We start from the raw sequence: 26,979 nt of genomic DNA on the forward strand, positions 1-26,979 counted from the left end.
CTCTGTAACAAACTGGTTAGAAATGGAAAAAAAATGTGCAGCGTTTGTGTACTGGTGTATTTCTGCTTTTCTAAAAGTGCCATCTACTGTCAGAGAGTGGATATGCATTGGTCTGAACAGACAAATTGGAGCAAATAGACAATCTTTGACCAGCAACACACAAGGATATGAGGAGGTCATATCAGCTTAAGGGTAGGAACACATTAAACCGACGCCAAATAACTAGCACTAATAAAAGCCGACTATCTTGTCGCCTTGCATCGCCCTGCATCGGGGTAAAAAAACTGCATGTGAACACATCGAGAGAACTACAGCTGACTGTCAGCCACCCCGTGCGTTCTGCGCCTGCATGTAAGGAGACCGCTGTCTATTTTTTAAATATATTTTCGTCTATATTTGTAATTCAGAAAGGAAGACCAGTGTTGTGCCCAATTTCCTACCCCCCTAGTATTAGTAGGTTAGGAGTAAGTGTGGGGGAGGGGTTTGGATTAGGGGTGGGGTTAAGATTAGGCAATCAGGTAGTGACTACAACGAGGAGGGTAATAATTTTGCAGGGGGTCGAAATTCGCACACAACACCAGCACTGCAGGCTGCAGATACACAAACCGTAAACAAAGCAGCGTGTACTGTTTTGCTATTATTCTCGCGCTTCGACTTTTCGCCAATTAGAGTTCTCTCTCTCGCCTGACGGCTCGATGCTGATTCTACATGGTGAAACGGCTAAAAAAAAACCCGTCTGCATCTGAGTAGAGCCAATGGTGCAGAAAACACCAGGAAAACTTAGTCAGCCAACGCTTAAAAATGGTCAGACGTTTCCAGACGGGCGATTGTCGGCTTAGTGTGTCCCAGGCTTAAGGTGCTCAAGCTAGTTTTGGAACCTGGTGACTGGTCAAGCAGCTAATGACCAGCTAGATACCATCTAGCATGCTCCAAATAATATCTTCCAGTTTAAGCTGGATTTAGCAGGGATAATTTGTTTTACATAAGCAATGGTCTAATTTAGGGCTACTGAAAAATGTAGGTAAGGTAGTAAGTAGTAGTGTTTTTGCATTTATTTAGTTACTCTATAACACTGCATAAGACAATATCAGTGGCATTTCATGAGTATAAAGTGTCTATAACTACTGTAAGATTTAGCAAAATCTGATCTAACTGGACCAAGTATATGACACCAAAAGAAAATTGAGAAAAATAGAGATGCATCGTTAAAAGTTCGCAATTTTGATTCAAACACCCACACAGTCTTATTCCTAGATAACAATGATTTGTTTTTAGTTACTTTATTATTATTATTTTAATGTTATTTATTTCTTTACTTTTTTTTTTTTTTTTTTTGCTTGTGTGGTCCGAGACTGTTGTTTGTCTGTTTTGTGTTTATTTTTGAAAAAAAAAAAAAAACTTTAAAATAAAGTATTCAAAAAAATAAAAAAAAAGAAGAAGATAACAACGATTCATCTATGTCTTTTAAACCTTTGACAAAATCATACCAGAACATTGAAATCTGTGTTCGTGCTGCCGCTGACCCAGACCCAGAGAGAGCAGTTGTCATGTATGAAACAGCTTCACAAACAGTCTTTTCAACTATACAGTATCGTTATTTCTGTCTTGCAATAATTCAAATGATCACAGAAGTACTGGCATAAAAATTTATAGTGATCAAAATAGAGCAGATCCCCCTTTGAAACTAATTTGGCAATTCAAATAATGATTGTATCGATTAAATTGTTACTCAACTATGTGGCGACAAAAAGGGTTGCCAATTGTGTGCAGCAAAAGTAGCCCAATAACCACTCAAAAGTAACCTACAAATAGCCCAATGCGATTTTCTCCATCTGGCGGTCGAATTCTCTACTGAATTTGTACTGAATAGGGTGTTGGTGCGCTGAAATAGTACGTACAGAGATTGAAATCAATCCGTGGAAAAAAATAACCTGCAGCAGCAACTAAATGCCAAAATGTAAAAATTATGTATTTGTCATCGAATTAATTATTCAAGAGATTAATTCAAAAGAGATTCATCCATTCACAAGTCACCACTGCTCTCACTAACTGTAGTTACGGAATGATTGGATGATTTCTGTACAGGATTTTTGGCAACGAGAGGGTGACATCCGTTTAGAGATGTCCCTGAATGACATAGCGGGTTCATGATGTCTCCTGGGGGGAGCGGGTAACATTAATGCTGATGATGAAGGTTTAACACTCCAGCCCTGCAAACCTGTTACCAGGGGCATTCATTTGCACATCTCCCACCCTTCTGCTTCCTTGAGCCAGCCAGAATGTAATTAACAATGTAAATCATCAGCTCCACTGAGGGATTTGTTCATTTAGGCAAGCATCGTTATTATGTTCCTGGTTTAATAGAAAAACAGGGCAGTCCGTGTTCATCTTTCCTGATTTGCCATTCAAAAAAAAAAAAAAAAAAAAAAAAAAACGTTATGAATTCTTTTTAATCTGAAGAAATGTTCCTCAGACTCAATGCAGTTTTGTCATTTTTGAGGTCATTATTTGTTATTTTTTATGATATTACACCCACATTTCCTTAAAAAAAAAAAGAAAAAAGTTTTGAGTTTAACCAGTGTTAAGTGGATAATTTGAAAAAGTTAAAAGACTTCAAATGTTTTGTCTCAACCAAAAATATATACTTCATGTGTCAGCCACATTAAAGGAGATGTTTGTAAATACACTGGATTCCAGGGCTGAAAGTACTTAAGGGTCAGATGCAGTAGAAAGAGCTCCTTAAGGTAAAAACTGCACATTCGCTTTTTTCAAGTGTATTTTCTGTCACATTTACAAGCTTCACATATCTGCTTCAGGACATGACCGTCTAAGTTCAAGGGGTTGAATCATGATGGTAGACTGATAGAATATTCATGATCTCTGCATAGAACTTGAAGTAAGTGAGGTAACATGCTGAATTCACATGAAACTTTTCTTCAGTGGCCTTAAAATTTCAGAAAATGGTCTTAAATAAAAACAGATGTTAGTTTTAAAATCATGCCATTTTATGCAAAAATGCAATACAATGCAATGCAAAAAAAAAAAAAAGAAAAAGATTGTGGCAAGAAAAACTTGGAGGCAAGGTAAGGGCAGTAACATACATCCTTAACTATATTTCCTCAGGATTCTTTTATAAATATTCCCCAAAATATTGAACAGTATAATGTATGCCTAAACTGTGTGTATATATGTATATATATAGACACACACACATATATATATATATATATATATATATATATATAAATATATATATATATATATATATATATATATATATATATATATATATACACTTTTTAATAATAATGTTGCAAAAGCTTTATATTTCAGATAAATGCTGTTCTTTTGAGCTTTCTATTCTTTTGAGACTTTTAAAAACATTAAAAAATCTTACCATTCAAAAACTTTTGATCGGTAGTATATTGTCCCATTTTGCCCCATTTTGTCCCATTTTTGTCTTGGTGTGCCATTATGTGTGTATGGTAGTGTATCTCGCTGGTTGGTTAAACTGATGGTGTTACAACTGACCCCATGTAACAACCACCCGAAGTCTTATACTTCAGCCCTGGAAATTAAAGCTATGATGTGTAGTTGAGAATTTAAATAATTGAGTAATATATTTAAACGGCTATTGCCGTAATTCAGAAGCACTTCAGTTCGCCCTTTCAGAGCGGTCCACTTTGAATTGCAGTCTCATCAGCATGCGCCGCTTCTTGATTGCTGATTTTACACACCTTGCCGCTTTTGCCTTTTTTTCAGTGAGTCACGGTGGTGGTTATCTAGAGATAAAGCTCGGGGTGAAAATACAGCACAAAAAATCATCAGAGGAACATCCATTTCCATGTCAATAAAGCAGAGTAGAAAGGATGACCTTTTCGGCCAGTGCCCATGAGAACGATGCAGATACCATTCTTTGTTCCACGAGGTAAACACCCAGCAGGCAACATCTATGGACCCCACAGTAAGAACGGTTCGGTTAATATTCACAACGTAGCTGGGTTGGTGAGTCAGGGGTCCATACTGCCATGAAGGATGATTCACTATTAATCAGGGTCTCGGAGGAGGGCACCGAGCCTGAGATCTCCATCTCGCTCTCGTTATTTGAGGGAAGGCTGTGTCGTGCTTTTATTCAGAGTTTATGTGTGTGCAAAATGCTAGGGGAGAGAGTTCATACTCAAGAATAAGTACTAATGTGACCCCCTGCCCACCTCAGGTCTAGTGCTCGGAGCAATCTGTTTCAGAATGCACATAACCCCCTAAGAAGAGGCTGTTTGAGGCAGATTGCTTGAGTTGGAGAAATACCACATGGAGTCAAGCAGAAAATGGCCTTGAATTGGAACCCCACTAGACACTAGTTAGGCCTGACAGAATGCATCTCATATTGCACATTCACTGCTGCGTATTGTTTCTGTCTTGGATATTAGAGCACCGATGATAGCGGATGCAGCGGCGGCAATAAATAGCTGTGAGAACAAATCTTCCCTTATAGCTTGATCAAAAGCCATTTGACTCTTGGAGCACCTTACAGAGAGAAAGTACAGACCGTGGTTATTTGAGTGTATGATAATCCATGCTTTCTACAGCGTCATGTACCGTAATTGTGCTTTATAAATATAGACGGACTAGTAGGGTTATTCAAGCGTGCATCTAAATCCTATTCAGTCAAATGTGCTAAAAATGTTTCAGGCCTCTTAAATTCTATAATTTGTTTTGTTTTTGGACTAGATCCAGGCTGGCAGACTTCCACATGAATTGCCAGACGACACCGCATTCAATAACAAGCTGTCCTAATGATAACTACCACGGTTGTCTGGTGTCCTACGTTGGACTCATTGGTGAGTGATTATGGAAAAAAAAATAGGTTGCACAGCAATAATAAGAATTTGGAACTGCATTTTAATGGACTGAGTGTTTGGAACATGTGTTTTGTCTTCCTTAGCTGTTTTAATTAGTGATGCATCAGGAATTTTACTTTTAAGAAATATTATAAAGAATAGGAGAACAGATGAAAGCAAGGGGTATCAAAGCTTTTGAAGCCAATGTCCCCCCATAAGGTCCTAAAATATAAAATGAACTCTATATTTTAGATTTGTTTATTTTATATAAGCAACAATCTAAAATTAAAAATTAAAAAACAACAACAACAGCAGATGTTATTGTCATTATACAAAAGCAAAATATTATCTGGAAAATATTAACTTTATACAGCTAATCTCATGATTTCTGACTCATTTTTTAGAAAGAACAATAAAAATATTACATTATCATATATGGTTAATATGAATGTAGGAAAATTATAACAGTTTTGCTTAATATATTAATTGGACATTGATTTATGACCTGACAGAGACAGAACCATATTTGTTTGTCAAAAATATCAAACATTGAGATTTATTAATATTTTCAAAGAAGTGCAAAGGATCAGCTATTGTATTGGTACTTGCCATTTTGCCAAGTAACATATGAATTTGTACTAAAATGCAATAATATTTGTTTGGATGCAAAAATGTATAATTTGTCCTAAGGCACATTGTGTGTGTGTGTGTGTGTGTGTGTGTGTGTGTGTGTGTGTGTGTGTGTGTGTGTGTGTGTGTGTGTGTGTGTGTGTGTGTGTGTGTGTGTGTGGCAATTTTCAAAAAATAATCTAAAATAATTACTACTTCTAGAGAGTAAATTAGGCCTGCAAACCTTCTGAGAATTTTTTAATTGCATAATTTTAGCCTTTTATCTGGAATGAATCCTGGTGGGTTCAAAATTCAGGGTCATCATGCTGTGAACAATTGTATCTCTAGAAGAGAGCCGACCAACAACCTCTGGCCATTATACTGAGCCAAACAACACATTATACTCCAGACAGTGAGATCTATAAACCAGCATGTTCCCATCTCATGAATATTTATGAGAATCTCTACCCTTGGCCTTACAGGATCAGATGTGACTCCAAACTATGTGGATGCCAGCCACACCAACATCACCATTTCCCCATGGTGTGGCTGTCGAGGCAGTGGAAATCACGAAGCTGAGTGTGAGACCTTCCTCCGAGACTTCAGAGAGAACACTTGCCTGAGTAAGTGGAGATGAAATCTCAAGTAACCTCACGACTCACATCCTGAACAGCCTTCCTTATAGGCTTAACCTAAATGGCACGTTAATGAGAAAAGCTATTTCTTAACAGAAAGAAATGTGATCTCTTTTGTAGAGGGTGTGTTTTTTTCCCAAATGAAAATTTCATGGCTTTTTCAGCATGATTTTTTTATGTCTTTATTTGCATATGTTTGTGTGTTTCATGTGCAGGGAACGCTATCCAGGCATTTGGTTATGGCACGGATGCGGGTCTAGTTCCCATCACAGAGTCTCAGTCGGCAGTCCCATCAGTACGGACCAATCTGCAACCGGCTATCATCACCAAACATGTCATCAACTCAAATGATGTCAAGCAAATAGACAGTGCATGTGTTTTCTCCACGTGCGCTAACCTTCAGGTAGGTCTGAAAATTTTTGTTGTCCATTACATTGTGTTATATTATTACCCAGCGATTCCAAGGCTAAAAATGAAGGAATTTAAAGGTTTAGAGTGCATTTTTCTTCTAAAATGCTTTATAAGCTATATGTAGGTTGATTTCACTACAAAAGTGTAAACGGTGTTGTGCTGAGGTGTTTTCATAACATTGTTTTGTTTGTTTGAGAATCCCGACCAGCCTGGCACAGCAACAGCTCATCCAATGGTGTGAGTTTGGGGCAGGGCTATCTGAATGTCTAGCCAATTACAGACAGAGGGAGTGTTTAAACTGTTGCCACAAGTTGATTTTTTTCATGACATATTCCATAAATTACATTTAACTGAAATGCTTGTATTGAAATATTTTAATCTACCGAATCTACAAATGATAAAACCCCGCTAGATGATGAGACAGAAGATATTTTTGTGAGGAGTATTTTAGCCATGTCAGTGGCATATTTTGAGTTGTGGTGCCAATGGGTGTTTTAATTACACTGATCTGGCAACCCTTTGGCCAGCTCTTCTAAACAAGCCTAGCTGGGGGTGCTTGAGAGCTCTTCGGTGGCACAACTGTTTTTCTTTTTTTCAGTTGAGGAACTTTGGTTGCCATGATACAGAATACACATATTATGTGTTATTAGTATCTGATTTTGAAGATAATTATATCTGAAATTAAAAATGATGACAAAATGTAAAGTACTTGCTCTGACCCTTGATTGATTTTGTTGTGCTGTTACTGTATGCTTGTTGGTGTATGTTGTCATTGTACAAGCAGGATGTGACAATTGGTTGGTGTGGTATTTGTCCTGCCCCTCTTCCACTGTGATTGGATGGCTGTCACAAAGTGACAGTAATGAATATTTTTCAACTCTCAGTGACCAGAGAAAAAAAAAGAAAAAAGAAAAAAACACCAAGCATGCAGCAATACATAGGAAAAATACTTTGGTGGACACAAAGGCTTATGCTAGTAGGAAGTGTTGAAGACCACCCAACCTGAGACCAAGTCGAGACCAAGACCAATGTGTGTCGAGACCAAGACTTTGGGGGGTTGAGACCAAGACAAGACCAAGACCAAGGCTAGTCGAGACCGTGTCAAGACCAAGACCAGACTAGCACTCCTCAAATTCATCAGAAAAATCCGCATTTACTGCCTGAGAAATGACTTATTTTTAATCAGTAATTACAATTAGAATAATAAGACACTATATAGAGCTGTTACCAAAATTCATCTTTACACTGCAATGGTGGAACAGAAATTGCATCTGAATTGGTACAATTACAAATTCTTAAATAATATTGAGATTAATGTTTTAAAAATAAAATTTTGCAAACATTTGTAAAAAAAAATCAGTATCACATTTGCAGTTGTGCTCGTATTTGTGAAAACAGCCCTCTTTTTTTTGATATTGCTTAACTAATTAATATGTTATAAATATCAAGATCTTATATAAGTACTTTTTTGCAATCATATCTTGAATTTTGTGGGCATTTGTATTAATTTTGGTGACATTTTGGACACAATCCCTTGTTGATTTATGACCTGGCACAACAGTAACAAAAATGGAATTAGAAATACGTTACTGATTGCATTTGAAACAGGAAGTTCTACATCCAGTCAAATTAATGATGTTAACAAAGAAATCACATAATGCAATGGCAATTTAGCAATATCCCCACAGTTGTGGTCTTGACTGGTCTTTAAATAAAATACAGAGTCCTTTTAGTCTGAGACCAAGACAAGACCAAGACCAAGACCAAATGCGGCCGAGACCAAGACAAGACCAAGACCTTAAGGCCAGTCTCGAGTACTACAACACTACTACTAGTAGCATAGGAATCATGCAGTTTGCTTTTAAAGTCATAAAATACACTTATTACCCATTATATCCTGAAAACCAATTTTTCTTTCTTTTTTTTTCTTTTTTATGTTTTAAGTCAGCGAAATGGGCAGTAGTTGTGCTTGTATTTATGCTAGCCCATGCAGAAAAAAGCCTTCTGTGCATGCCATTCTAGCATCAAAATTGCTCTAAATGTCAAGATTAGTGCTAAAACCTGTATCACTGCTTTGTACATGTACAAAAAGCAAAACACAGAAATTCCATTAAGGCCTGCTTAAATCTAGGCCAAAGCTTGAGGACACTAACTATTACAATCATTAAAATAACTGAGGGAAGCAGAATCCCCCTTTTGGGGGGTCAGAGTGCAGAGTGTCTAGTGGAAGGTAAAATACTTTTGTATAATTCAATATGTAGGTGAATAATTCATAAACTAAGAGCATTTGTCAACTCATGCAGGAGACATTCAGAGCAGACATGAAGCATGGCTGTCCACACCAATGAGGTCTATAACATGGAGAAAGCTGCCATGGCATAGTGGTTAATGCACATGCTCATGAAATATTGGCGCTCCGATGTAAGATTAACGTTTGAATCTGGCCCATGTCATGTCCACATATAATGTAACCCTTCTCTCTCCTCTTAGTAAACGTCTCTGTTGTTAACTAGATGTTATGTCGATGTGTATGTTGTTGACTGTCGATGTGTATGTTGATTGCACACAAGAAGCTATGTAATCTTATGTAAATAAGTGATGTCATTATAAACACTAATTTGTCAGTTAATCCAAGTTTGAAAGTGGCTGCATTATAGAGATACGGCTTTGTGTGACCACTTTCATCATATCGTGCCTCGCAGTTCTGTCCTAAGTCCTGGGGATTCAGTTATAAGCTCCTGGGTACTGAAGAAAATGACTGTACTCTCTCATCCATGCTGAAACAAATTATGAAAACTCCACAGACAGAAATATCATATAGTCACACGGGAAATAACTATTTTAATTTATGTCTTTGGCAATTGTCGTAAGAGGCAACAGTCAATCTGTGAAAAGTGGTATGCTCATCTCTGCTCGATTACTTGATGCGTTTACAAGTTGAATGTGTTGAACAAATTGAGAGTATAAAATGGGTTGAAATATGCAGCTGTACTCAAGAATGTCATTGAAAAAATAACTACAGCTTTTCATAAAAACGAGGGGAAAACACACGTCCATTTCCATAATGGTTGGAATTTCACCTCATATCATAATATTAGTTTGAGATTAAAAAAAGCGTCAAATTTGGATATTTTTAGGTGGATATTATAAGGCATAACACTTTTTGCAGAAAACAGATTTACTTGTTCTGTCTGAATCACTGTTCAAATGCAATTCCACCCTTAGCAACATTTTATTTTAAAAAACAAAATTGGTATACAGTAGTTGAATCGAAAGAATGCATGTTTGTGCTGAATAGAATGACAATAGGTGAATTCACAAATGCAAGATTTCCATTAATTTAAGTGTATTTTGTCTTTAGAGGTCATGCATGAACAGGACCAATTTTCTGTATATAGAAAAGCATTTGAAAAACTTGATTATCTTGTGCAAAGAAATGTCATCAAATTTTACAGATGCTGAAATGAAAGAGCTGTTTTCTATCCGAACAGATACATAAATTAGTTGACAGATTACTGGAATTGTTTGAGATTCTATGAAATATGACACAATATCCAACCTCCTTAGGGATCTTCCTTGAGGGTAACACTTTAGAAAACTGATCCTTCATTAATGAATAACTACACAGGAACTAATGAGTAATGCATTATTAACACTCTAGTAACTACTATTAACTAACAATAAACTCTGATTAATGAATTAGTAGGTAATAGTGCTCAGTTAAAGGTGGTAGTTCACTATTAACTATCAGTAACTACTGTTTTTTCATTCCTCCCAGAGAACTACTAAGAACTACTATATACAGGTTCGTAATTAATGTGAATAATGAATAATGTATAATTAATTCTAGAATAAAGGCCTTGGTAACCCACTAGTAATGACTGAAGTATTACTAAATACCTAAGAAGGAATTACTAATTATTTGGATCAGTATTCTAAAGTGAAAAGCTTGATAACTCTCTAGTAACTACTGAAGTAATTGTAAACTTTTGATGTTTTTGTAAAGTATTGGATAGTAATAACTCAAGAGTTACTATGTAACTCTAAAGTAACTACTTCTTATTTGGATCAGTATTCTAAAGTGAAGATCATAGTAACCCACTAGTAATTACTCAAGTGTTACTACATCATTCTAAAGGAACTACTAATTATTTGGATCAGTATTCTAAAGTGAAGATCATAGTAACCCACTAGTAATTACTTAAGTGTTATCAAATATATCATAAGGAATTACTGTACAAAAACATCAAAAGTTTACAAAGACTTCAGTAGTTACTAGAGAGTTATCATGTTTTCACTTTAGAATACTGATCCAAATAATTAATAATTCCTTCTTAGGTATTTAGTAATACTTCAGTCATTACTAGTGGGTTACCAAGGCCTTTACTTTAGAATTAATTATACATTATGCATCATTCATGTTAATTATGAACCTGTATATAGTAGTTCTTAGTAGTTCTCTGGGAGGAATGAAAAAACAGTAGTTACTGATTAGTTACCCAGGTGAAAAAGAATTATATTAAAAATATACTTTAGTAAAGTGTACTAAGTATATTTTCTACATTTTGTACTATTTTCGTCAAATCCAAGTATAGTTAAGTGTATTCAATTATGTATTAACTTCAACTTAACATCTATTTAACTACACTTCTAGTGTAAATAGTATACTAAAATGGAACAACTTTTTTTAAACTTCAAGCGCACTAAAATACACTAATGAAAATCAAGATTCATGAGCAATTAAGCACACTTACAGTACAATTGCATTGTATTGCCATTCTAATGTAAATACACTTAAAAAGGCATTGCAGTGCAAATTAGAGTTGTGTTTAAGTACATTTTGTGCATACTGCTATCATACTTATAATTACTATAAACAGTTAATTTAGTATGCCTCTGTAACATTTCAAGTGATCTACAAATGCACTTCCTAACTATATTTAGTGCTTTTAAAGTGTCCCACTATGACAATAATAATGTTTTTGAAGTGAAGTTCAATTACAACCTAAACATCATAGACACATACTTTCAGTGCAATGTTATTATAGTGTAAGGTAGAAACAAATTGAAAGTACATTTCATTTGTAATTTTATCCCCATTTTGTTATACTTAAGCATGAATGTTGGTATTACACTTCAAGTGTATTACATTACAATTCAGTTCAAATAAAAATTAAATTAAATCAACAGATTACAAATTGCATTTCAAAAAAGGATCTTTATTATTAACACAAAAGTAACACACAAAAGCAGATATTGGCAAAAGAAGGAACCTTGAACAGTCGACTTTCTCTGAAATGCCGGGAACAGAACAATGGCAAACAACTTACTACACATGCATATCTACAGGTGCTTGTCATATAGAATATCGTGAAAAAGTTAATTTTTTCATTGTAAATTATTTAAAAAAATTAAACTTTAATTTATACTAGATTCCCTACATGTAAAGTAAAACATTTCAAAAGTTGTTTTTTTTTTTTAATTTGTTGATTAGAGCGTACAGCTCATGAAAGTCCAAAATCCAGTATCTCAAAATATTAGAATATTTACATTTGAGTTTCATTAAATGACCATCCCTACAGTATAAATTCCGGGTATCTCTTGTTCTTTGAAACCACACTAATGGGGAAGACTGCTTACTTGGCAATGGTCCAGGAGACAATCATTGACACCCTCCACAAAGAGAGTAAGTCACAGAAGGTCATTACTGAATGTGGTGGCTGTTTACAGAGTGATGTATCAAAGCATATTAAATGCAAAGTTGACTAGAAGGAAGAAATTGGGTAGGCAAAGGTGCACAAGCAACAGGGATGACCGCAAGCTTGAGAATACTGTCAAGTAAAGCCAATTCAATCACTTGGGAGAGCTTCAAAATGAGTCAAATAAAGCCGGAGTCAGCACATCAAGAGTCACCACACTTAGACATCTTCAGGAAAAGGACTACCAAGTAGGGTGACCAGACGTCCTGTTTTTCCCGGGACAGTCCCGTATTTCAGCTCTATTTTTAGTGTCCCGACTTATTAAGGAAAAAATAATGTTTTGTCCCGTATTTCATCTTTCAACTGGGTGATGGAGTTCTGTCACACAAGAACAGCCTAATCAATTCGTCATAGAACAAAGTTACTATTCAATCACAATTCGTTATCGATTAATGAAGGCGGGATAGGCGGAATCACGCTGAATAACACAGACCAGAAGCCTCTCTCTCACGCACTCTCTCTCTCTTTCGCGCGATCAGTTCTCCTCGCGCCTGAATGGTCAAATGCACACATAGTTTTTCAAAATGTCCATCGTGTGGAGTATCTCACGTAAATACAGTCGGTTAAGTGGACGTAAACAGGTGGGTAAAAACAGGAAATGTGTCAGTAGCCTATATTACATCCATGGATTCGGTCTTAAAGGGACAGTTGCCTAATTAAATATTTGTCAGTATATTCAAATGTGAAAAAACAAGTTTAATCTCTGTCGTATTTGTTGTATTGTTTGTAACTTGTTTGTAAATTTCTTTTTATATAACAATATATAACAAATATTTATATCTACACTGCCCTCCAAAAGTTTGGAAACGCCCTAGAAAAGTGGGGTTTTGGACAATATTGGCATGAATCCTTTTTAATTTGTGATAATTTTGCACTGGTAAGGGACAACACAAATTATAAAAACACATTTTATTACATAAACAGTTTATACATAGAAAAAAACTTAAATTTTTGAGTCATCAAAATATCCAGCATTAGCAGCTATCTGACCTAAACTGGGTTCTAATTATTTCATTGTATTCTAAACTTAATTGGCAATCAATTGTTGAAGCTATTAAGGTGTGCTGACCCAAAAATCTTTTACAAACCTGGGCCAAGTTTAAACCAGTAACCAGGCATCACAGCTGGCAAAGGGGCATGTCTGACTTTGACATGTATATACTGCCATTATTATGTAATGAAATGAAATGAACACATGAAAATTATTATTGCTGGATAATGTCAAGTTACTGTAATGTATTTGCACCAAAAAATTATAAGGATTTATGCTGATATCGTCCAAAACCAGACTTTTCCAGGGGTGTTTTCAAACTCTTGGAGGGCAGTGTATATATATATATATATATATATATATAATATAGTGAAATAAAATTTCTTATATCATGGTCATATTGCACACTCGTCCCGTATTCCACCATGAGAAATCTGGTCACCCTACTACCAAGCCACTTCTGAAACAGAAAACAACGTCAGAAGCATCTTACCTGGGCTAAGGAGAAAAAGAACTGGACAGTGAACAGTGGTCGAAAGTCCTCTTGTCAGATAAAAGTAAATTTTGCATTTCATGTTCAAATCATGGTCCCAGAGTCTGAAGGAAGACTGGAGAGGCACAGAATCCAAGCTGCTTGAAGTCTAGAGGGAAGTTTCTGAAGTCAGTAATGATTTGGGGGGCCGTGACGTCTGCTGGTGTTAGTCCATTGTGTTTTATCAAGTGCAAAGTCAATGCAGCCATCTTCCAGGAGATTTTGGAGCACTTTATGCTTCCATCTGCTGATAGGCTTTATGGAGATGCTGATTTCCTTTTCCAGCAGGACTTTAGCTCCTGCCCACAGTGCAAAAACCACTTCCAAGTGGTTTGCTGACCATGATATTACTGTGTTTTATTGGCCAGCCAACATGACTGACCTGAATCTATGGGATATTTTCAAGAGAAAGATGAGAAACAGTCGATCCAACAAAATACAGATGATCTGAAGGCTCAATAGTGCCTCAGCAGTGCCACAGGCTGATCACTTCCATGCCACACTTCACTGATGCTGTAATTTGTGCTAGGAGCAAGTCATTTGCTGTAATGTGTGCTGCTGACCCAGTATTGAGTGCACAAATGAACATGCTAAAGCAAGAACTTGAACTTTTCTGTTTTGAAAATACATTTTTTGATTGATATTCTAATATTTTGAGATACTGGATTTTGGACTTTCATGAGCTGTACACTCTAATCATCAAAATAAAAAAAATAAAAAAATAAAAAAAAAACTTTTGAAATGTTTTACTTTACATGTAGGGAATCTAGAATATATGAAAGTTTCATTTTTAAAAATAATTTACAATAAAAAATCTTTTTCACGATATTCTAATTATATGACCAGCACCTGTAGCTCTGACTTGAGTTACTAGAGGCCTTGTAGCTCTCATTGTTGCACTTCCTCCGTAGAAGGGCCCGGATCTCTGCCACCTCGGTGTTGGGGAATCGCTCCCTCGCTGCATCTGTGAAAACAGGAAAGAGACATGGGGATGAATTAAAAGACAATGTATAACACTGAAATACAATCATTGATTATAATGGATTTGTCAATCAATCATGACAATGGATTTTGATTCATAACTGTGACATTACTGTACCTAAAATTGCGTTGTTTTTTTTTGGCTCAAGCTGCTCCTTCAGCTCGCCTTTTTTTCCTTTCCCTGTGAGGGTTGCCTATAAACGCAATATGTCACTTGTGGTCACAGTATTGGTACCAGCGCCAATTTGCCAGAGGCCTTGTAGTTATTTCCGTACCAGGGCTGGGATAAACAAAGTTTCACATGGAGCATTCTGAGATAATTTTTTTGCTGAATTACCGCGGAGTGTAAGTTGTGCTAAAAAATAAACTGCCGGGATAATCATAAAGCGCTTACACATCCAATAATGACATGTCCAATTCACGAACTAATGACTCATTTGAATTAGAATCGGACTGAAAAAAAAGAGTCGTTAGATTAATCGATGCACCGAAAAATAATCGCTAAATTAATCGTAAAAAAAATTATCGTTTATCCCAGCCCTAATCCGTACCAGCCCACTGTCACTTTTACCATATCGCTTAATCAGTGAAATTCAAACAAGAAGTATTAACACTAACAGTAGTCAATGACGGCAAAAATGGCAGAGTTGGGTCTGTATTCCAAGACATAACGTGAACATGCATGTTCTTCAAATTAAAGGGTTAGTTCACCCAAATAGCAAAATTATGTCATTAATAACTTACCCTCATGTTGTTCCAAACCCGTAAGACCTCCGTTTATCTTTGGAACAAAGTTTAAGATATTTTAGATTTAGTCCGAAAGCTCTCTGTCCAGAAAGGTAAGAAAAACATCATCAAAGTAATCCATGTGACATCAGAGGGTCAGTTAGAATTTTTTGAAGCATTGAAAATACATTTTGGTCCAAAAATAGCAAAAACTACGACTTTATTCAGCATTGTCTTCTTTTCTGTATCTGTTGTGAGAGAGAGTTCAAAACAAAGCAGTTTGTGTGATGATATCCGGTTCGCGAACGAATCATTCGATGTAACCGGATCTTTTTGAACCAGTTCACCAAATCGAACTGAATCGTTTTAAATGGTTCGCGTCTCCAATACACATTAATCCACAAATGACTTAAGCTGTTAACTTTTTTAATGTGGCTGACACTCCCTCTGAGTTCAAACAAACCAATATCTCCGAGTAATTCATGTACTCAAACAGTACACTGACTGAACTGCTGTGAAGAGAGAACTGAAGATGAACACCGAGTCGAGCCAGATAACGAACAACAGACTGACTCTAAGATTACAGTACCGATGAAGTGAAATCAATGTACACTTTAATAAATTATACTTTGTATTACAAATAAGCGTACTTACTAAAAGTACACTAAATTACCACTATACATTTTTGTATTTTAACATATTTTATGAGAGTACTCTGATATGCCACTAAAAATACACTTATTTTAGAGTGTACTGTATAAAGTGTACAGAAGTCACACTTCTAATGAAGTGAGAACATAGTACACTTTAAAAAAAGTATACTAACAATTAATTTCCCAAAAATATATACTTCCCATAAGTACACTGAATTGCCACTCTAAGTATGTCAAATTTAATACACTTAAAAAAAATATTTAATAATATAATATTAATAATATAATTTAAAATACATTAACAACAAAGTACACTTTCAAAAAGTACATTTAAAAAATAATTTGATTACTGATAAATTAGTATACTTACTGTTTGGACTATTAAGTTGAACTTAATTACATCTTTTTTGAAGTATACTTTTAAAAAGTACAAATCAAATACTCTTTAAATAAAGTACAACAAGTAGAAGTATACTTGTTTTATAATTTATGTACTTCATTCATATTTCAAATACACTAAAGTATACTACTTTTTTACCTGGGTAATAGTGAACTACCACCTACAACTGAGCACTATTACTTACTAATTCATTAATCAGAGTTTATTGTTAGTTAATAGTAGTTACTAGAGTGTTAATAATGCATTACTCATTTGTTCCTGTGTAGTTATTCATTAATGAAGGATCAGTATTCTAAAGTGTTACCTCCTTGAGATATACTCAAGACCAAAAGCACATGACATCACAGAGTTTAATGGCATTTTGTTGCTACACAAAAGTAGATGGTTAAACTGGACGGATAAACTGGATTTAAGGTGGTTGGTGAATATGATGCCAGTTTTGCTATGAAATATTGTGGGCGCAAAATGGCTGCAACTGTTTATTGAATTTGCCAAGGAATGTTTACCGATGGGTACAAGAGGAAATTCATGTTTTCTGAGATGAATCCATTTCTTGATGTAGTCTGGGATTTATCTGTTCTGTTAAATAGGGCACTGGAACGATCAGTTATTAATCTTGCTTATTAATGTCACTATGCCTATGAAGTTCTGCTTGGGTTTCTGTTTGTTTGCTTTCATTTCAAACAGCTTGTTATGCTCTGAAGCCAGTGTTTTATCTTTTTTCATTGATTCCATGTTCTTTCTTTCTTTCTTTCTTTCTTTCTTTCTTTCTTTCTTTCTTTCTTTCTTTCTTTCTTTCTTTCTTTCTTTCTTTCTTTCTTTCTTTCTTTCTTTCTTTCTTTCTTTCTTTCTTTCTTTCTTTCTGCTGAAGCAGACTTTCCTTTTACTTCTCTCCTAAAAGAGAGATTTCTGTAGAGTTGGTGTGTTCCTGACATTAAACCGTACAACTCTATGTCTGACTCTCATACAAATATGGCTTGATTCCCATGCTGCTCTTTACAATTAAATGATTAAGGATTAAGTACTGGATCCACTGTGTTTTAATGGAAACGCCATCCTGTTAGCACATTTCCTGAACCAAAACACTTCTAAACTTTAAAAAACGGTATTCTGGCTTTTTACCAGTAAGAGACCATTTGCACATCAGCATCTGTTCAATTTTTTGGCGCCTGAGTGACGGGCATAACGGATGATCAAACAGTCCGCGTTTTTGCTCTTAAAAACATCTATCCAACTGCAGAGCTGCAAAACTGATGAATGGAAAAGAAGGCAGGAAGCAACACTTTGAAAAAGCTGCAAGATGTGGTACAACAGTCAAAAATGATTATCTAGTGCATATTTAAATTTAAAAACTATTAAAAAGCTACTGTGAACAGCGCAGAGTAATCCCCTCATCTCCAAGCAGACTTCTTACATCAGTGTGTTCTGACTAATTTACTGGTAATGTTACAACTTCCCTTACTGGTAAACTTCTAGAACCAATTTACCTGTGTTTTTGAAAAGGTCCTGTTCACACATGATCTCTTACTGGTAATTTGCTAGTAAAGACTAGATGTGTGGAAGGGGCTATTGTCTTGTAGTTAAAGGATTAGTGCACTTTTAAATAAAATTTTCCTGATCATTTACTCACCCCCACGTCATCCAAGATGTCTTTCTTTCTTCAGTCGAAAAGAAATTAAGGTTTTTGATGAAAACATTCTAGGATTATTCTACTTATAGTGGACTTCAATGGCCTCCAAATGGTTGAAGGTCAAAATTACAGTTTCAGTTCAGCTTCAAAGGGCTTTAAACGATACCAGACAAGGAATACGGGTCTTATCTAGTGAAATGATTGGTCATTTTCGAAAAAAAAATACAACTATATGCTTCGTAAATACAAATTATTGTCTTGCACGTGCTTCCGCTTTCCGCATTCTTCAATAAGCTTACGCCGTATGTCCTACACCTTCCCTATTCAACTTATGGAACGAACGTGGCGCCAGTTTCGTTTTTTTCCATAAGTAGAATAGGGAAGGCGAAGGACATACGCTGTAAGCTTTTTGAAGAATGCGGAAAGCGGAAGCACATGCAACATGATAATTTGTGTTTATAAAGCATATACAGTTGTATTTTTTTCGAAAAAAATGACCGATCATTTTGCTACATAAGACCCTTATTACTCGTCTGGTATCGTTTAAAGCCCTTTGAAGCTGTACTGAAACTGTAATTTTGACCTTCAACCATCTGGAGGCCATTGAAGTCCATTATAAGGAGAATAATCCTGGAATGTTTTCATCAAAAACCTTCATTTCTTTTCGACTGATGAAAGAAAGACATGAACATCTTGGATGACATGGGGGTGAGTAAATTATCAGGAAAGTTTTATTTAAAAGTGAACTAATCCTTTAACAAACTATAACTAGCTGAGAACTTCTTGAGCACATTAAGTGCATGACTGTGTCATAAATTTCAATTATTAAGAGTATCCAATGCATTTATTCTGCTTCATGGCATGTGAAATACCCACCTAAAAGTGACATTTCATACAGAAGTGACACAGAGTGAACCATTCTAACACGACATTCAAACATAATTTCCATCTTCAGTACAATCAACTGATTTCTGAATATTTAAAGGGTAAGTTTGTAATGTCTGTACCCCCATCTGTCATTCATCAGCCAAACAGATAGTCCCACCCTTAAATCACACTATTGGTTGAGACGATGTTGCTTGTTCAGATGCTCAAACAAAATATTGATTATGATTTCACTTCGACACAGTGCTTACTTTTCAGGGGAGTCAACCTACAAATGGCTTACTCTTCATGTTAAACTATGATAGAAGTATTTCAACATCCAAAAAATGACACAATTCTGTTCCATAGGGTTGGGAACCAAAAACTGGTTCTCATCCGGAACCGGTGGTGTTTTTTGAAAAGAACCAGAACCATGCAAGATTTTTAAGTTTCGGTTTCAAAAACGATTCTGGGTGGACGAAGTGCGGGGAGCGAATCCTTTAATAGAGACATCTCACATGAATATTATTGCAATGAATGCACTGAAAAGCCCTTGCGCTACTCATTGATATCTTACATATATGAGTCAGATATCAATGCAGAGAAAGAAAGAGAGGTGTCCAAAGCTGCACGTTCTTGATTTCATCACCCACATGATCTATTTCCTAAATGACAACGATTCAGCCGTGTATATTAAACATTAGACAAAATCGCAACATTCAAATCTGTGTTTGCGCTGCCATTGATCTAAAGAGAGTTGTCATGTGTAGATATAAAAAGCTTCACAATCTTTTCAAATGCACAGTATCATTATTTCTGTGTGACAGATAGTCCTATTCCTATTATAACAGAAGTATACAAAAGTTTATTAGATAGAAACGCTGATCTTTTTAGATTTGCAGTAGATTTGTTACTGTATTTGTTAATCTTTGTTAATGTTTGTTAATAAAAATACAGCCGTTCATAGTTTGTTCATGTTACTTCACAGTGCATTAACTAATGTTAACAAATACAACTCTTGATTTTAATAACGTATTAGTAAATGTTGAAATTAACATGTAGAAATGCAGTTCATTATTAGTTCATGTTAATGCAGTTCACTTATTGGAAAGTGTTTGCAAATTTGTTGAGATTAAAAGTCTGCTAAATTAATTTTACAAGAATAATAAACACAAAAAGAACAGTTTGAGTCGAGTATTTTGCCTTTTTCCCTTACTACTATTTTTTTATTAGTTGTTTAATTATTTTAATGGAACTGGAACCGGAATCGTTAGGCAGAGCCAGAATCAAAACCGGAACCGGAACTGGAAAATTTCTCACATTCCCCAACCCTACTGTTCCACTACAGCTCAGTGTATGTCTTGGGTAATTGAAGGTTCATGATGGAATGATGGATGTTGGACAGTCAGACACAATCAACATTAACCAGTGCAGTATTTCATTCATGTCTGCAATCCTAAGAATATTATTTCTATTTTCACAGGACAGTGAGCAGAAATGTTCTTCTTCTAACAGTTTTGAATGTGCTGATGAGGTAAGAAACATTTCAAACATAATTTTGTTGTTCCTGCCTTGTTCCATCTAACTTCATATATGTCTATGTATATTGGATAAATTATTAAATGCACTTTAAAAAAAAAAAAAAAAAAGAAAAGAAAAAAGATTGAAATCATAATATTTTTTTATAACAAAATCATAATTAAGTAACCAAGGGTAAATGTCAATAATTTATTTACTTTTTTTTTTTGACATGAGGTTGTACTTCTAACATGAAAACAGGAAATTTTTTAATAAATATTCCACATATTTCTTCATTTTTTTTTCTTTCTCTTCATTAAAATTTCTTGGCAATTTGATATTAAATTATTTCATAGGTGTCCTGTGTCCTCAATAATATTACTTTCCATCTTCTTGTCTTGTAATATCTCTTTAACTAAATAACTCCACATTTTATGACATAATGCAGCAGGATGTGAATTAATTCAGGAAAAACGTCTCAGGTTCCGCATGTAACCATAGTTCCCTGAGAACAGGGGATGAGACGCTGCATAAAACACGCTAGGGGAACGCCTCAGCGGGAACCGGTGTCTGACACACATATCCAATCTCGGCAATATCATATTGACCGGCGACAGCCCATGATATCATAACAATGCGACCCGCATGTATAAAAGGGGTGCCCAAACAACATGTCATCCGCTTATCGTCTGAAGGGACTTTAAGCAGGCGGGCCCTGAGGCATGACTAAGAGACGCAGCATCTTGTTCCCTGTTGTCACGGAACCATGGTTTTATGCATAAACGGAGAAATTCCCTTTCGAAAGGGAACTCAACGCTGCGTAAAACACGCTAGGGGAACGATATACCCATGCCGCCATGCTGAGGGGAGTGCGTGCCACGCATGGCAGTGACAACTGTCAGAATCCGGCAAGTTCAAATGAAATGCCAGACCCACTCACCCTACGGGTCGCAAATGAGCTGTCAGTTACACCAGACCCACTCAACCTTCTGTTCACAAATGAGCCGTCAGTGACAGCGCTCCCAGCGGTCAAAGCCTCAGCTAGAAGCCTCAAAGCAGCCTCCATATCTTACACATGAAGGCCTGCCAAGGCCGCACAAAGGCCTGGAACCAACCACTTCAAAGGAAAGGGGTCCCTTTAAGGGAGCATGGCAAAGGGGCCAGAAGGAACCCCAGCCAGTCACTTCTCAGGGGAACACAATCAACCCTGAATACCACCAGGGAGGCTGACCTGGCTTCTAGCTGAACTAGTAATCTAGTCTGCCAACAACCTGTCTGTTTCCTCAGAAATAGAGTCTCTAGACACAGAAGTCTCATGAAGAGACATCCAGAAAGAGGGACTGCAGAAAGGGCAGTAGACCAACTCAGACCAGATCTTAGAGACAGGCATCCTGGAGAGCAGGACTTAGCGAAGTGCTATCGACTCTTGCAAGTGAGGGGAGTTACTAAGTCCACTACTGCTGGGGACTAGCTTCCAGGGCGGCCCATCAAGGCCGACTGCCTGGTAGCCAGTTTTAAGTAGCTAAACGATTCTAAAGAATACCTGCACAAAAGGGAGCTCGCTCACAGAGAGGCCTCTTAAGGCCTACTTATTTAAAAGCAATTCATTGCTAGCTGAGCTTTCACATACCAAAGGGGGACTCGCTCACAGGGAGGCCTGTTAAGGCCAGCTACCTGACAGCGCAAGTGCTGGCTGCTAGGGGCCCAACATGGTGGGAACTCACTGTGAGAGGAGGCCTGTTAGGGCCTACTACCCTATAGCAAGTCTAGTAGCAGAGATAGTTTACTATTCAACAACGCCTGGGACCTACCACATCGCCATTGAGCGGTGTATTCAGTCAAAGCACTTTTTACCCTTTAAGCAAGGGGAGTACAAACATACGCCAACATGCCCTGGAGGAGGCCCTAGTGAGGGCCTACCTGAGCTCAACTTCCAAAATACAGGCCGCAGCAAGCATTATTAAACACAATAGAAAAGGGAACCATCTATTCTGCCTCTACACCAATCTGCACCATGCAGAAGGGGGGCAGGCCTTGGCCAAACGACTCTCAAATGAGAGAAGGCCAGCACAAGGGATACAAAAGGGAACCTACACTCACTAATGAGGGGTCAGAGGCGGGAATGTAAAACAGTCTGCCTTCATTCTCCCTAGTACTATCCTAGGCGAGCTATCAGGGCGGCCCGGGTGAGGGCCAGCCCATAACACATAGATCTACCTGGCGCTCCTTAGAGCAGCGGCCTCTATAGAGCAACTCTCAGCTGAGAGCAGGCAAAATCACTCAAAATGACACCACTAAGGTGGCTAAAGAATACCAAAAAGCCTTAGCTATCCTAAATTAATCTTAAGATGAGTGACGCTAACCAGGTAACAATATCAGGTATTACCTGACATTTAATCTATCTGACATTTAATAAACACTAGACATTTAATCTATCTAAAGTCAAAGTGCTCGTCTCTTTGCAAAAGCAGCCCTCCAGACCTATAGGAGAGGAGACAAACTACTCTTCCCTGAGGTGGCTATCAAGAAATTGGGTTCTCCCATACCGCCTCAACCTCAATATGCAGGTCAGGAAGGAATGGAAAGCTCACTTGAGCTGTAGGATTATGGCCAGAGAGAAACCGATCGTCATTGTTTGTGAATGCGCACGTTCTCTCTCCTAATGCACTGCCATGGCAATTGTAGTCTGCCGGCAGCGCATTCCATAATCTCTAACAGCTCAGCATATGCGGGACACGGTGACTGAGAGGATTCAGTGAACTCACTCTCTCTATCTTCCTCAGCCATCTCCTGCTTGGCTGGAAGTGCTCTCGCAGCTAGACCTGAGGATGCAGAAGAAAATGCATCCTCTCCCAGCAGCACACTCTTGCAAGCCGCCAAACAGCATAAGCGGTTACGCCCTCTCAAACTGTCCGGTGAGCTCCATCTGTGAGCCCCGTATCTGAGTCTCCGCCCTGCCTCAGCATGTGCGGGACCGGACCACCAAGCCCAGATGCTGAACTTTCTTCCCTCAAGAAGAGACCCAGACGAGAATGGAGCGTTCTTAAAGGAACATGCTCACAGTTTGCATAGGCAGCTCCCTCGAGAACTTACCATGCATGCTCTTCCCCCAGACAGAGAACACACAGCTTGTGTGTGTGATCTAGTGTCAGATAGCGAGGACACAGATCCACACACTTAATAATCCTCTCTGTGCATTTCATTTTGCCAGATAGTGCTTCACACAAGACAGTCCCTGAAGACGATTAGAGGATGACATGTTGTTTGGGCACCACTTTTATACATGCGGGTCACATTGTTATGATGTCATGGGCTGTCGCCAGTAAATATGATATTGCCGAGATTGGATATATGAACGCGGAGGCGTTCTGTTTTACAAAGCGTCTCATTCCCTTTCAAAAGGGAACAACAACAGCTAGTCATTGTCACTGTATAAGTAATGAAGTTAAAGTTAATAAAGTTTAAATATCTGAGTTTTACATGAGCATGTTTCTGAAAGTATCATACGCTTTTATAGAAATACCTCTTAATTTATAGCACAAACATAATCATTTTTAAATGTTACTGAGTACAAAAAGGGACAGAAATGACCCATAATCTGAATACTCGAACAAAGCAGATAATTAAAAAAGCTTGTAATATTTCTGCAGAATGTGTTAAACCCCAATATGGAGGGATCCATTGACTCGGTGGGCTCTCACCAGGCTGACAACAACAGAGCCAGACATTCATCGGTGACTTCAATCAGTGTTTCTGCCGCCACACTGACACTGGCCTTTGCACTGGTCAATCAGGTTCTGTAAATACAACCTGACTCTACAACACCAGGAAGCATCTGATGGATTCTTCTGACCTCAATCAAAGAACTTCTCTCAAGTGACATTGATCTTTCTCTCTCTCTCTCTCTCTCTTAGTGTGTGTGTATTTGTGTATCACACGCCATCTTTAAAAAACTGTCAAAACAAAAAAAAAAAAAAAAATCCTTTAAAGGAGCTTATAAAAGACTCGTCGAAACACCACCTCCCCATCCTAGAGAAAGAGAGGAACTACCAGCGGTTTTGAAGCAAATGTGGATGTTGAGAAGCTAAGAGCGAACACAGAGAACTTCTATAAATGCCTTCTCTTGCCAGGGGGAAAGTAACCCACTATGTTCTCTCATATTATGATGGACAGTTGATTGAGAACATGCTGTAAAATGCAGCCAGGCAATCATGTGACCCATTGATGATCTCTCTCTGTATATTTACCTAGAGATATAGAGTATCCATTATAAAAACAATACTCTTTGCTATCCCCCGCTCACATCAGTACAATAGTGCTCACTGCCTTGATCATTACCAATATCTCCATGTAAATGTTTCTTTTGTTCAAAGAAAAAAAAAAAAGGATAAAATCTCAATTTGTGCCCTTTTTAATTTTTCAAATTTGTTTCCAGCGAATTATAATGATTCATCAGTGACATGTTTGGTACGTACTAAACTCGGACCATACTGCCCTGTGTCCAATGTGTATAATGATGTTTGTAAGTATATGAGTTTCTTTGAGAAAATCTTGAGCTTTTTTCCTGTTTTATCTCTAAAGAACCTTTAGCATGTGCTGGAAACCCGAGATGCGGAGAACTAGAACAAATGCAGAGAGCCGTGTGAAACGTATCACCATGGAGAGCCATCAGTGCCAATGATGTTCATCTTAGGCTGTTATTATGTGTAATCATTTTTTCTTGCCAAAAGTCTTGGATTATATTTAAAGAAAAGTGCTCCGGGGAGAGCAGAACAAAAGATCCATTTGCGGAGAGGGTCAATTGTTGGTGTATTTTATAGTGTGCAATCTATCGTGTGGCCTTACTTTTTGTCTTTGCTCTGTTCCTCTCTCTTATGTAATAGATTCAGACCGTACAACTTGCTGATTTGCCGCCAAGACCAACTGAGATGATTTCAGACGTTCATAAATAGCAGCTCCTATGACTCAAAAATGTCTTGGTTCATTTGTGATGCTTTAAAATGAGACAAGACAGATGCTCAAGAATGTGTCAGAAATATTTGTTTAAATCTGAATAAAAACATATAGTAATGTCTCAAAGAGTCATGACTTTAACAGCATCTACTGCAGAATTAACATAAATAGTTAATTAATAATTAATAAGTTTTGAAATGCTTTGTGAAACCTAAAATGACATATTAGGTTTCACAAAGCAACATGAAATGAGAATTCACCCCATTTAACATTATTCATAAGGAAAAAAAATCTTCAAACCTTCATTAAATTCCATTATTAAATGTACTGAAAACTAACCAAATTGCTCTTTGTCTGAAACAAGTTTTTGTTAATGTCATTTAGGCCATGTACATATTCATGAGTTCACACTTAAGTATGTTCAGATATAGTATAAAATATGCATATTGGCATGCTGTCTGAGGAGAAGGCTCTGAACCCAGAGCACCTGGCTGGGATAGGAATAATTGAGATTGAAGAGTTGGGGTGGAGGAGGGATGCTGGAAAAAACTGTTGTGGAACAGAGATAAGTCAGCTCTCTCTATAAGCCTCCTCTCGCACTGATTAGGAAATATAATCTGAACGCGCTACAGTGCCCGTCCACTTTTTCAACTGCTTTCATTCTGTAGTATTTTTCCGATAGAAGTTTAAAAGGTCTTTGTTTGTTAAAAGCCATGAACCAAACCAGCTAGCTACGAGGTGAATCACAACAAACTTTGATTTGAAACAAAAAGTGTTCGAAAATTGTCCAAAAAGATGAAGGAACAAGATGGCTTTAATAAGGGAAAGAACTAAAATCGCATTAAGTATTATGACTGGAGATTTTGCGGCAGAATGGGTAATGTAGATTTTCAACAGGAATTTTGCTGTTAATCATGATTATTTAAAAAATAAGTTATATAATAATGCAGGCTGATGGCTTCAACAAAAGCATATATCATTGATTAACAACCTTGTAGCTCACAGTAGGTCTGCCTTTAACAGTTATTGTCAAAAATCAATTCCCTTATGGAAAAATAAATGGGATATTCGCTTCCAAAACCTGTTGCACTGTATTAGATCATTTTAAACAATAGCAAACTTTCATTCGGTCTGGATCCATTCTGGTATGTAATGCCCACTTTTCACAATCCAAACAATTTCCAACGGACAAAATGAAGTCCCAGCCTATCAGCCTTTTTTTTTTTTTTTTTCTTTTTTTTTTCTTCCCTAACATCTAGTTTTACTTAAAAATACATAATATTAATGAGGCAAAATGGGTTGCATTTCACACTGAATTTAAATGTAGCCTTTATCATGTGGGAACAACAAATAGAATGGGCTAAACATTGCTTTAAACATTTAAACAAGTTTTCTGATCAACTTCATTTTTTCCCCAAAAGACTGGCGTTCTGTAAAAACATAGTGAACAGCTGTAAAAAGCACTACTGCCCCCCAGAA

At 36.9% G+C, this 26,979-nt stretch overlaps 1 protein-coding gene across 1 annotated transcript in view; it reads left to right on the forward strand.

Moving 5' to 3' along the window:
- Positions 1-25,728, forward strand: part of gfra2b (GDNF family receptor alpha 2b) — an 83,256-nt gene extending 57,528 nt beyond the window's left edge. Inside the window, exons 5-9 of the mRNA XM_067398079.1 lie at positions 4,729-4,838; positions 5,930-6,070; positions 6,298-6,485; positions 20,513-20,563; positions 24,198-25,728. Coding sequence (XP_067254180.1) covers positions 4,729-4,838; positions 5,930-6,070; positions 6,298-6,485; positions 20,513-20,563; positions 24,198-24,350 — 643 coding nt within the window. The 3' untranslated portion in view covers positions 24,351-25,728. The remainder of the gene's footprint in view (positions 1-4,728; positions 4,839-5,929; positions 6,071-6,297; positions 6,486-20,512; positions 20,564-24,197) is intronic.
- Positions 25,729-26,979: the final 1,251 nt, after the last annotated feature.

Source organism: Chanodichthys erythropterus, chromosome 10, assembly GCF_024489055.1.
Source record: "Chanodichthys erythropterus isolate Z2021 chromosome 10, ASM2448905v1, whole genome shotgun sequence".
NCBI lineage: Eukaryota > Metazoa > Chordata > Actinopteri > Cypriniformes > Xenocyprididae > Chanodichthys > Chanodichthys erythropterus.